The sequence below is a fragment of the Babylonia areolata genome, chromosome 20, assembly GCF_041734735.1.
Source record: "Babylonia areolata isolate BAREFJ2019XMU chromosome 20, ASM4173473v1, whole genome shotgun sequence".
NCBI classification, from domain to species: domain Eukaryota; kingdom Metazoa; phylum Mollusca; class Gastropoda; order Neogastropoda; family Buccinidae; genus Babylonia; species Babylonia areolata.
In genome coordinates, this window is record NC_134895.1 from 15,683,525 (window position 1) to 15,696,024 (window position 12,500).

The 12,500-nt window shown below is 44.4% G+C and overlaps 3 protein-coding genes across 3 annotated transcripts in view; all 3 read left to right on the top strand.

The window, feature by feature from the left end:
- Positions 1-914, top strand: part of LOC143294543 (uncharacterized) — a 25,724-nt gene extending 24,810 nt beyond the window's left edge. Inside the window, exon 6 of the mRNA XM_076605919.1 lies at positions 847-914. The gene's annotated coding sequence lies outside the window, so the exon portion shown is untranslated. The remainder of the gene's footprint in view (positions 1-846) is intronic.
- LOC143294840 (uncharacterized) lies at positions 844-8,455 on the top strand. The gene is made up of 3 exons (XM_076606345.1): positions 844-913; positions 5,578-6,587; positions 8,320-8,455. Exon 2 carries the CDS (start codon positions 5,632-5,634, stop codon positions 6,568-6,570), a length of 939 nt encoding a protein of 312 aa, XP_076462460.1. The 5' UTR covers positions 844-913; positions 5,578-5,631; the 3' UTR covers positions 6,571-6,587; positions 8,320-8,455.
- The window catches only part of LOC143294544 (uncharacterized), a 21,860-nt gene continuing 17,690 nt past the window's right edge, over positions 8,331-12,500 (top strand). Inside the window, exons 1-2 of the mRNA XM_076605920.1 lie at positions 8,331-8,517; positions 10,994-11,206. Of these exons, the coding sequence (XP_076462035.1) occupies positions 8,331-8,517; positions 10,994-11,206 (400 nt within the window). The remainder of the gene's footprint in view (positions 8,518-10,993; positions 11,207-12,500) is intronic.

A 12,500-nucleotide genomic window follows, 5' to 3' on the forward strand; every position in this document is an offset into this window, starting at 1 on the left:
AAATCCACTTCGGTAGGAAAAACAAATAAAAAACTGCATGCAGGGGAAAAAAAAAAAAAAAAAAGGGTGGCGCTGTAGTGTAGCGACGCGCTCTCCCTGGGGAGGGCAGCCCGAATTTCACACAGGGAAATCTGTTGTGATAAAAAAGAGAAATACAAATACAAATCAAGTATGTGCAACGATGACAGGAGGTGTGTGAAATGATAAGGGAAGTGTGCTTGATAAATGGGATAGTGTGTAAAGATGAATGGAGTTGAAGTGTGAGTCTCTGATGGGCGCAATAGCCGAGTGGTTAAAGCGTTGGACTTTCAATCTGAGGGTCCCGGGTTCGAATCACAGTGACGGCGCCTGGTGGGTAAAGGGTGGAGATTTTTACGATCTCCCAGGTCAACATATGTGCAGAACTGTTAGTGCCTGAACCTTCTTCGTGTGTATACGCAAGCAGAAGATCAAATACGCACGTTAAAGATCCTGTAATCCATGTCAGCGTTCGGTGGGTTATGGAAACAAGAACATACCCAGCATGCACACCCCCGAAAACGGAGTATGGCTGCCTACATGGCGGGGGTAAAAACGGTCATACACGTAAAGGCCCACTCGTGTGCTTACGAGTGAACGCAGAAGAAGAAGAAGAAGAAGTGTGAGTCTGATGATGAGTAAAAAAAAAAAAAAAGTGTGAAATAATGAGGTGATGTATGAGTAATGATGAGGTTAGGTGTGTGTAATGATGACTTGAGGTGTGCGTAATTATGAGGTGGGGTTTGTGTAATGGTGTGAGGAGAGGTGTGCATGGTTATAAAGGGAAGGTGTGTGTGCAATGTTGATCAGGACGGGGTGTGTTTTCAGGATGAAGTGGAGGTCGTGCTAAAGGCCAGGACCAACTCTTGGGTAGCACTGGGGTGGCGGCCAGCTGGTACGTTCTGAATGTGCCTGTTTGCATTTACCCGTGCGTGCTCGTGTGCATAATTATGTGCACTGTGATGTGATGTGATGTAATGTGATGTGAGTGAGTGAGTGAGAGTGAGTGTGTGTGTGTGTGTGCGTGTGTGTGTATGTGTTGGTGTTGGTGTGTGTTTGTATATATACATATGTATATCTATGTACATAAGTATGCGGGTAGTGGGAGGGTATGTGTGTGCGTGTGCGTGTGCGTGCGTGCGTGTGTGTGTGTGTGTGTGTGTGTGTGTGTGTGTGTGTGTGTGTGTGTGTGTGTGTGTGTCTACATATTGACAATTAAAAAAGAGTGACAGTCCACTCATTATTGCCTCTCGGGCCAAAGAACTAATAAATACACGTTTCAAATATTACCTCCGTGTTTTCACAGATGGATCAATTAGTAGTAACTCTGAAGTTGGATCCGCTTTTGTAATCCCCGAGCTTAACATTAAAAAGAGATTCCACTTAACTAAAGGCTGTTCAATTTTTACTGCTGAATTGTTTGCAATTCTGATGGCTTTCACCTTTTTTTTTTTTTTTTAGTGATATGCCTCTTGTGCCTGCAAAAATCCTTATACTATCTGATTCAAAATCAGCATTGATGGCTTTAAATAATCAATCTTCATCTGAACGAGCAGATATTATGCACGAAATTTTGTATTTAATCCACCAATTAATTATGCGAGGCTCCGACATTTCACTCTTGTGGGTTCCTGGACATTCTAATCTTCGTGGCAACGAAATGGCCGATTTTTGTGCCAAGGAAGCGGCATCAAACAATTCAGTTTCAATCAATCACAATATTCCTATTTCTGTTTCTGAAGCCTGTACTATTCTTTCAACATATATCTGGAATTTCAGACAGAAACAGTTTTTAGAAAACTAAAAAAAGAAGCTCTGGTGGGATCTCTCTCTTCCAGCAAGAAAAGGCACTAAACCCCCAGGATCAATTTCCACAAGAAACTTGACACACAGGCTAAGACCTAATGCATGGTTATGCAGATTTTTGAAACCGTCACCACTATGTATTTGTGGTAAGACCCTTGACATCCCACATTTTTTGCTCGAATGTCCAGATACCCTGTCCTCCGACCATCACAGTGTGACGTGTCAACTGAACCTCACCAAACCTCCCACGCCCCGTGTGTATAGGGAGGTGCGCACACTGACCACAATTGACTTAGACTTACTTAAAGCTGACCTGCTGACTAATATCCCTTTTGAGCCGACTGCTGACCAGCTATCCACTGTCCTACGCGCTGCACTCGACAGGCACGCCCCGTCGACTCGGCGCCTGATCTCCAATCGTCCCCCGTCGCCTTGGTACAACACCGTGGGACCAGAGCTGTTGGAGGCCAAGCGGGAGAGAAGAAGAGCTGAGAGGCACTGGCGCGCCACTAGTTTGACCATCAGTAGGGACATTTTTCAGACAGCCAGGAATAATGTAACAAACATTGTTGACAGGGCAAAGTCAAAGTTCTACTCTTCTAAAATACTTGCATGCACCACAGCCAAACAGCTTTTCAACGCTACGAACAATCTACTAGGTAAAATGAAAAACACTCCTCTCCCTACAACATTTTCGGCGCAGGAACTCCCTCAAAAGTTTTCTGACTTCTTCACCGGCAAAATATCATGCATTCGTGAGAAGCTTGACTCTGTTGTGTCTCCATCTTCACCCGTTCAAGAACGCGTGTACAGTGGTCCTGTTTTACATTGTTTCCAACCGGTAACTGAAGATTTTGTGAAGAAAGTGTGTCTGAGCGCTTGTCCGAAATCCTGTGAGCTTGACCCTGTCCCGTCTTCTTTGTTGGTTGAATGTATTGATGTTCTACTGCCACATATTACTCATGTCATCAATTCTTCCTTGCTGTCTGGTTGTTTCCCTGAAAGCTTCAAGTCTGCTATTGTACGTCCACTCATCAAGAAACCATCTTTGGATCATAATTGCTTGAAAAATTATCGACCTGTCTCTAATCTGTCATTTTTATCAAAACTGCTAGAAAAGATCATATTGTCTCAGCTCTTAGCTCATCTGGAGCAGAATGGCTTACTTAATTCCCACCAGTCAGCTTATAGACGTGGTCATAGTTGCGAAACAGCCCTTCTTAGAATAGTGAATGATTTGCTTTCGGGATTTGATGAGGATAAGATATCTGTTCTCGCTCTCTTAGATTTGTCAGCAGCTTTTGACACTATCGACCACTCTATCCTCTTGAACAGACTTAAAACTTCCTTTGGTATTCGTGACACTGCACTAGCATGGATCACGTCTTACCTGTCGGATCGTAGACAGAAAGTGTGTGTAAATGGTACATACTCTAGAATATCTGCCTTGAAATATGGTGTCCCACAAGGGTCCGTCCTAGGTCCTGTTCTTTTCGTGCTGTATGCGGCTCCTGTGTCGGATGTCATCAGTCATCATGCGATGTCGCATGAGAGCTTTGCTGATGACACACAACTTTATCAGTCGGCTTCCATAGCTGAATTTGATGCACTGGTGACTCAAACACAGGAGTGCATTGCTGGCCTAAAGGACTGGATGACTCTCAACAAGCTGCAATTAAATGATGATAAGACTGAATTGATGATAACCTGTCCAAAGAAGTTTCGTCAACATCCTTCCTTTCCTGACTCTGTTCTGATCAATAGCACACCTGTTTCACTTTCTCCCTCTGTTCGCAGTCTTGGTGTAATCCTGGACCAGTCTCTTTCCTTCCAACAGCACATTTCGAATATCTGTAAAGTTGCCTATTTGGAACTGCGTAGAATCAGCTCTATCCGCCACTATCTCTCAACCGATGCAACCAAGACACTTGTATGCTCTCTGGTTCTCTCAAGATTGGATTACTGCAACTCTCTTTTGGCCGGCCTTCCCAAATACCTGTTAGACAGACTCCAACGAATTCAGAATAACGCTGCCAGACTCATTTGCAGAGCTTCTAAATTTGACCATGTTTCTCCTCTCCTTCAGTCTCTCCACTGGTTGCCTGTTTCTGATCGAATAGACTATAAGCTATCCACTCTGACCTTTTCTGCAGTCAACGGATCTGGCCCCAAGTATCTTTCTGAACTCATCCATATCTATACTCCGTCTCGCCAGCTCCGTTCTTCCTCTGATACTCGACTTCTCAGGATACCTCACGTCAGAAGTAAGACCTATGGACACAGATCGTTTTCTTTTCAATCGCCAAAGACGTGGAACAAGCTCCCTGATAACCTCCGTCACTCTGATTCCCTCGCATCTTTTAAATCTCGTCTCAAAACTCACCTTTTCCCTCAGCAATAAGTTCAATGGTGGCAGGTCCACAACTACATGCATGTATATGAATGTGTATTGTGTGTGCGTGTGTTTATGTAAGTTTGTGCCTGCCTATGTGTGCGTATTTGTTAGGGTAGCTGTTAGATACACATGTATGTTAAAATGTATGTATGCAGTGTGTGTGTGTGTGTGTGCGTGCGTGCGTGTGTGTGTGCGCGTACGTGCGTGCGTGCGTGTGTGTGTGTGTGTGGTCACATTTTGGTGTGTGTATGTAACATAGATATAATGTTTTATGTTATCAAAAGCGTTTTGTAAAGCACCTAGAGCAGATTCCTGGATAGTGTGCTATATAAGTATCCATTATTATTATTATTATTATTATTATTATACACATTTACATTTCAAACCCCTTCATGATATGATTACATCCTTTAATCTTCCATTAGCCATGTCCAGCGTTTTTCACCCTAGCAAAGAAAATGGTTGGTCTCTGACAAAAACCGCAGCTGACCTAATTAAAAACCATCCAATTGGTCGGTTTTTCTAATTTGTTTCATCCCCCTTCTGCTGCAGAGGTTCCCCTCTGTTTTATTTAATCCAAAGTAGTGTTTCGTTTTGGGTGATAGCGTCAGATTTACTTGTAGAGCAAAGTTCCCATTATTCTAATTAGTGGAACTGTTCGACCCTAACATGTAATATGTCGTCTTGATTACATTACGAAACCTTAATTTGATGAGAAAGAGTGAGAGACAGTGTGAGTGTGTGTGTGTGTGTGTGTGTGTGTGTGTGTGTGTGTGTGTGTGTGTGTGTGTGTGTGAGTGAGTGGGCAGGGGAATGAGGTAGGGGAATTATAATGGGCGTTTGTGTGCATGCATGGATGTATGTAGAGAGAGGGTGGGGGAGAAATGTATGTGAGTATGTGTGTGCGTTAGAATATTTTTTGGAGATAATGATATTAATGAAATTTGGTACCTTGATTTGTTAATTTTTTTTAATTTTTTTTATTTTTTATCATTTCTTCCTCAAATCAGAATTTCCTTGTGTTGCTCAGTTAATATTTTATTCAAATGGTTGCGAAAATGTCGGTACAACAAACAGTTAATCTGACAATAAATGGTTTCAGTCAGTGTCTGTGTCTGTGTCTGTGTTTGAATCGTATTTCTTTTATATCGTAAGAATTCCTCGATACATCTTCATCTGACATTAGACAGGAGTAGACATCGGAAATGTTTTCGAGTATGACCTTTTTTTTTCTATTTCATATCATTCCTTCGTCTCAGCTTTCAAGGTGACTGGATGAGATATTGGTTAATTATCCAGACAGAAATGGAAACACAGGTTCAGATATTTGGTGATTTGTTTTCCCTGTTATGTTGCAGGCATCAGCAGTTCGTGTCAGAACTTTCCAGATCTTGGAGGCGGCTACTCTGAAGATGAAGCCACTAGTGAACCAGAAGGCACTTCAGAAGGGACACCAGAGGGCACTTCAGAAGGGACACCAGAAGGCACTTCAGAAGGGACACCAGAAGAAGGGACACCAGAAGGCACTTCAGAGGGGACACCAGAAGTGGGACACCAGAAGGCACTTCAGAGGGGACACCAGAAGGCACTTCAGAGGGGACACCAGAGGGCACTTCAGAAGCGACACCAGAGGGCACTTCAGAAGCGACACCAGAAGGCACTTCAGAGGGGACACCAGAGGGCACTTCAGAAGGGACACCAGAAGGCACTTCAGAGGGGACACCAGAGGGCACTTCAGAAGGGACACCAGAAGGCACCTCAGAGGGGACACCAGAGGGCACTTCAGAAGGGACACCAGAAGGCACTTCAGAAGCGACACCAGAGGGCACTTCAGAAGCGACACCAGAAGGCACTTCAGAGGGGACACCAGAGGGGACTTCAGAAGGGACACCAGAAGGCACTTCAGAGGGGACACCAGAGGGCACTTCAGAAGGGACACCAGAAGGCACCTCAGAGGGGACACCAGAGGGCACTTCAGAAGGGACACCAGAAGGCACCTCAGAGGGGACACCAGAGGGCACTTCAGAAGGGACACCAGAAGGCACCTCAGAGGGGACACCAGAGGGCACTTCAGAAGGGACACCAGAAGGCACTACAGAGGGGACACCAGAGGGCACTTCAGAAGGGACACCAGAAGGCACCTCAGAAGGGATACCAGAAGGAGGGACACCAGAGGGAACTTCAGAAGGGACACCAGAAGGAGGGACGCCAGAAGGCACTACAGAGGGGACACCAGAAGGCACTTCAGAAGGGACACCAGAAAGCACTTCAGAAGGGACACCGGAAGGAGGGACACCAGAGGGGACACCGGAAGGAGGGACACCAGAGGGCACACCGGAAGGAGAACCTGAAGGGAATTCTGGATCACGTAAGCACAAACTCTGATTGTTTGTGTTATTCGAGAAGTGAAACTTTGGTATCAACATTAATAGTGATATTGTACATAAACAATAAATAGAGGTAGAGGGTAGAATATTTTAGAAAAGGGGTGACTGACATGTGTGCAGCCTACAGGGAGGTGTCTCCTCTTTGTAATTTCCATGGGAAGGTGGCGGGGTGTGGGTGAATGTGTTCTCCGTTTGAGAGTTCCGTTCCTCTTGCTTGTTGGTCTTTCACGGATGGTTGAATCTTGTGTTTGGGATCTGCGTTATTATGGCATAGTAGTGCGTGAGTTTTTTTTTTTTTTTAGCTTGTGGCTGTCTTGACGAGTCGCTCAAGAAACCTGATTACCTGAAAAACAAACAAACAAAACAACAACAACAACAACAAACATTTATTAGCAACAACAACAACAACAAAACAAATAAATAAACAAACACACACACACACACACACACACACACACACACACACACACACACACACACACACACACACACACACATATTCTACTTCCCACGACACCTCATTCAATACACACCACAATCTCTTTACACTTTTTCTTATAATATACTTTTCCTCTGATATATAACATGAATACACTAATATTCACATGCATTCCCTTTCCTTTATCCACTTCTTTACTCCTTTCCGTCTAAAAACACTTATAGTGAATAGACGTTAAACTGAAGATAAAACACACACACACACACACACACACACACACACACACACACACACACACAAAATGACAACGAGGGTAGGTGTGTAATGATGTATGGGAGTATGATCAGGGATCTGTGCCAAAACAATGTTATAGTCTAAAATATAGGGGAAAAAAAGGAGCAAATTCCACTGACCTATGCATAAACCCAACGTGCCGGTCAATCAGGCCCTTGAGAGCCCACCCCAGGTTTGTGCAAGACACAAATCAATAATGAAATATGAATGATTAAATTGTTTTAAAAAGCATACATAAATAGGGAGATAATACATAAAAAAAATTATACAATGATATATACAGATATATCGAAGGTAAATTATGGAGACAAGGGAAGAAATATCAATCAAACAAACAACGCTATGAATATGACTTTATATTCACCTTCTTCTTCTTCTTCTTCTTCCTTCTCTTCTTCTCCTACTACTATTTCCTCTTAATGCTGTTGTTATTATGGATATGATATATATATATATATGTCATATAACATGCCGTTATATATGTATCGTTATAGGAGGAAGGTGGCAGAATGGTTAAGACGCTCAGCTGCCAATACAGAGAGTCCGTGAGGGTGTGGGTTCGAATCCCGCTCTCGCCCTTTCTCCTAAGTTTGACTGGAAAATCAAACTGAGCGTCTAGTCTTTCGGATGAGACGATAAACTGAGGTCCCGTGTGCAGCACGCACTTGGCGCACTGAAAAAGAACCCATGGCAACGAGAGTGTTGTCCTCTGGCGAAATTACGTAAAATGAAATCCACTTTCATAGGTACACAAATATGTAAGCATGCACTCAAGGCCTGACTAAGCGCGTTGGGTTATGCTGCATGCTGGTCAGGCATCTGCTCAACAGATGTGGTGTAGCGTGTATGGATTTGTCCGAACGCAGTGACGCCTCCTTGAGAAAGTGAAAGTGAAACTGAAACTATATATCATTATGTACATATACATAAAACAATATGAAGTGAGCATTATTCATCACTACTATTCCCATCGTAACCAGCCTCCCATGCCATGGACTGCACCGATATCGTCATCGGCAGCGCCAGGGGGAACTACTCTCGCATCGGGGATTACTACACCCGTGACCGCTCCACCCCTGTCCCTGACGAGCAGCTAGGGGGACACAACAGTCTGACGGCCGCCCTGGTGTGGGAGGAGGGTCCCCACACCTTGATGCTCTTCAGGAGGAAGCTGACGTGTGAGTATAGGAATATAATTGTGTGTTCGTTCGTCTTCAGTTTAACGTCTTTCCACTTTGAGTGATATTAGACGAAAAAAAAAAAAGAAAAGAACAAACAAACAAAAAAAACCCCAAAACAACAACCGTGGGGGTAGGGGTTGTGGGAGGGGATGGGGGTAAAAGTGTGTGTATGTGTGGAGGGTGGATAGGGAGAGACAACGCTATGGAAAATGCAAACGTTATAAACGCCAACATCAAACAACTATAACAAATGTCCTATTGGACTACGCAGCAAACCTTCTGCAACAGCAAATAACATATTGGAATTGTTAATAACACATTCAAAAGAACTTTTGGTGAAGTCTGGTAAAAAAACATTTTAGATTCTGACATTCGAATATTATATAGTTGCTAGATATATGTGGAGAACATAACTCTGTGTGTGTGTGTGTGTGTGTGTGTGTGTGTGTGTGTGTGTGTGTGTGTGTGTGTGTGGTAGTCAGTTGTATTCGGCCATGACCATCAGAACAGCAGAGGAGGTAGCTGCTGTCCCGACTATCTGGGCTAGAATTTGATTATAGTGGAGAGTGTCTTACCCAAAGTTACATCCCCCTCACTCTCTCGGCCAAGAGGGTTTTTAAGACAGTGTTGGGATGGTTTCCAAAGGCCAACTAACCCCAAAGGCCAACTAAGAGCCAGTTCAGTGACGGACGAACCCGGGTGTGGCTGTTTATGGGGGAATCTAAATGAGCGCGGCGTGGGAGTAACGCCACTGCAGATTATGGGGCAGCAAAAAAAAAAAAAAAAAAAAAAAAAGAGACATGTAAATTTGCCTCCCAGTTTAAGAGTCATGGTCCTTCACAAAAGACAAAGCTGTAAATGATTTCCTGTTGCAATGGAGAAGCCATTGATAATACAGCTCTCACTTTGCTGTTGACCCTACTGCAAACTTATGTCAATCTGTGATACAAGCCGAGTGTTGGGTCTGGCATGTAAGTACAGGAACAGAACACAATAGCTGGACCAACAGCAAAACGAGAGCTGTATGTATGATCAATGGCTTCTCCTATTGCGAAGGGAAATCATTCACAGCTGCAGTCTTTTGTGAGAAGGACTATGACTCTCAAACTAGGAGTCAAGATTGTACTGGCTCTTAGTGCTGCAGCCTTGGGGTGGGGGCGGGGCTGGGGTGTGTGTGTGTGGAGTAGGGGAATGGGGGGGGGGGCCAAGTTGGTTGGCCTTTTGGGAAGGTTATCCTAATGCCGACTGTTCTAAAACCCTCTTTGCCGAGAGCAAGACACTCTCCACTGTACCACTGTAACTCAGTTACAGCCCAGGTAGTTGGGACAGCAGTTGCCTCCTCTGCTGTTCTGATTGTCACAGTCGGACACCACTGACTATCATACAATAGAATACAATAGAAATATGTCTCTCTTACTAAGTGTATCGGGGGTCACAGGGAATGTGAGGGGGTGAGGAGGGAAGTAACCGTGCATGCGCATTACACACACACGCGCGCGCACAAATACACACACACACACACACACACACACACTGAGCATATCTACGCGTGTGCTCACTTGAACCTACACGGCTCATTACATATCACAGGTGGACAGGGCTGATGAATACATCTACAGTTAAATGGTTGCTGATTACACGATTCTCTTTTATACACCTTGGCCTGGTTCGAGAGACAGACAGGGCATTGACTTGTTTGGGGGAAGAAGGTATTGACCCAGTGAATGGCTTTTGTTATCCTGATGCTTCTGGACTGACGATCCGAGGGGAGCATCTAAAAAAAAAAAATCCTAAGACCTGGATATGATTCACCCTGGGTGATTGGCTTCACTTTTCTGACCGGTCGCTTGTGGAATTTAGACAGACACGGTTCTCAAAATATTATGGACAACTTCAAAAAAAGTATTTTAAAAGGCAGTTTTGTTCGTATTGGTTCATTTTGTTTGTTTATCTGTTTATTTCCTTTACTTGTTTACTTACTCTATCTACTTATTCGTTTATCTATCTATCTATCTATCTATCTATCTATCTATCTATCTATCTATCTATCTATCTGTCTATCTACTTGTTTATTTATTTACTTACTTGTTTATCTGTCCATCTATCTATCTAGCTATCTATATATCTATCTGTCTATCTATCTACATGTTTATTCATTTACTTACGTGTTTGGCAATCTATCTAGCTATCTATCTACTTGTTCATTCATTTACTTGCTTTTTTATTTACCTACTTGTCTATCTATCTAATCTGTCTAATCTGCTTTGTCTGTCTGTCTCTACCAACCTACCTATCCACCTAACTACCCACCCATCCATCCACCCACCCACCTACCCCACCCACCTCACCCACCCACCTACCCACACACCTACCCCACCTACCCTACCCCACCTACCCAACCCCACCCACCTACCCCACCTACCCCACCCATCCACCAACCCCATCCACCCCACCCACCTACCCCACCCACCAGCCAACGACTCCGCTGACCACAGTCTGGAGGACGAAGTGACGCACGTGATCTGGGCCCTGGGGCAGGAGCCGGACGGGGCTGGGCGCTACAACCACTGGCCCCCCTCCGCCCTGGAGTCTGGTGACGTCAGCATCGCCCAGTTCTACCGTCGGGACGAGCTCAAGTACCATGGGCATAGGGGCCAGAGGGGGGCCACCTCGCTCAACTTCTACGGTCTGCTTCTTCTTTTTGTGGCGGTTCCTTGTGTCTGTTTGTTTGTTTGTTCTGGTGTTTGGTAGTGGTAGTGTTGGTTGTTGTTTGTGTTGGTGTTGGTGGTGTTGTTGGTGTTAGTGGTGGTGTTGGTGTTGTTATTGGTGTTGTTGGTGTTGGTGGTGGTGTTGTTGGTGTTAGTGGTGGTGTTGGTGTTTTGTTATTGGTGTTGTTGGTGTTGGTGTTGTTGGTGTTGGTGGTGGTGTTAGTATTATAGTTATAGGTGTTGTTGGTGGTGGTGTTGTTGTTGTTGGTGTTGTTGGTGGTGTTGTTGGTGGTGTTGGTGTTGTTGTTGCTGGTGGTGGTGTTGGTGTTGTTGGTGTTAGTGGTGGTGTTGGTGTTGTTATTGGTGTTGTTGGTGTTGTTGTTGTTGTTGGTGTTGGTGGTGTTGTTGGTGTTAGTGGTAGTGTTGGTGTTGTTATTGGTGTTGTTGGTGGTGGTGGTGTTGTTGGTGTTGGTGGTGTTGGTGTTGTTGTTGGTGTTGGTGGTGTTGTTGGTGGTGGTGTTGGTGGTGTTGTTGGTGTTGTTGTTGTTGGTGGTGGTGGTGGTGTTGGTGTTGTTGGTGTTAGTGGTGGTGTTGGTGCTGTTATTGGTGTTGTTGTTGTTGTTGGTGTTGGTGGTGTTGTTGGTGTTAGTGGTGGTGTTGGTGTTGTTATTGGTGTTGTTGTTGGTGGTGGTGTTGTTGGTGTTGGTATTATAGTTATTGGTGTTGTTGTTGGTGGTGGTGTTGTTGTTGGTGTTGTTGCTGTTGGTGGTGTTGTTGTTGTTGGTGGTGGTGTTGGTGTTGGTGTTGTTGGTGTTGGTAGTGGTGGTGGTGGTGTTGATTGTGTTATTGTTGGTGTTGTTGTTGTTGGTGGTGGTGGTGTTGTTGGTGTTGTTCATTGTGTTATTGTTGGTGTTGCTGTTTGTGTTGTAGTTGGTGGTGTTCGTGTTGTAATTGTTGTTGTTATGTTGTATTACACTTTTATCACAACAGATTTCTCTGTGAAACTCGGGCTGCTCTCCCCAGGGAGAGCGATCCGCTACACTTATAGCGCCACCCTTTTTTTTCTTTTTTTTTAAATTAAAAAAAATTACGCCTGCAATTTTCTTTAAGTATTTGTTTTCCTATCAAAGTGGATTTTTCTCCAGAATTTTGCCAGGAACAACCCTTTTGTTGCCGTGGGTTCTTTTACGTGCGCTAAGTGCATGCTGCACACCGGACCTCGGTTTATCGTCTCATCCGAATGACTAGCGTCCAGATCACCACTCAAGGTCT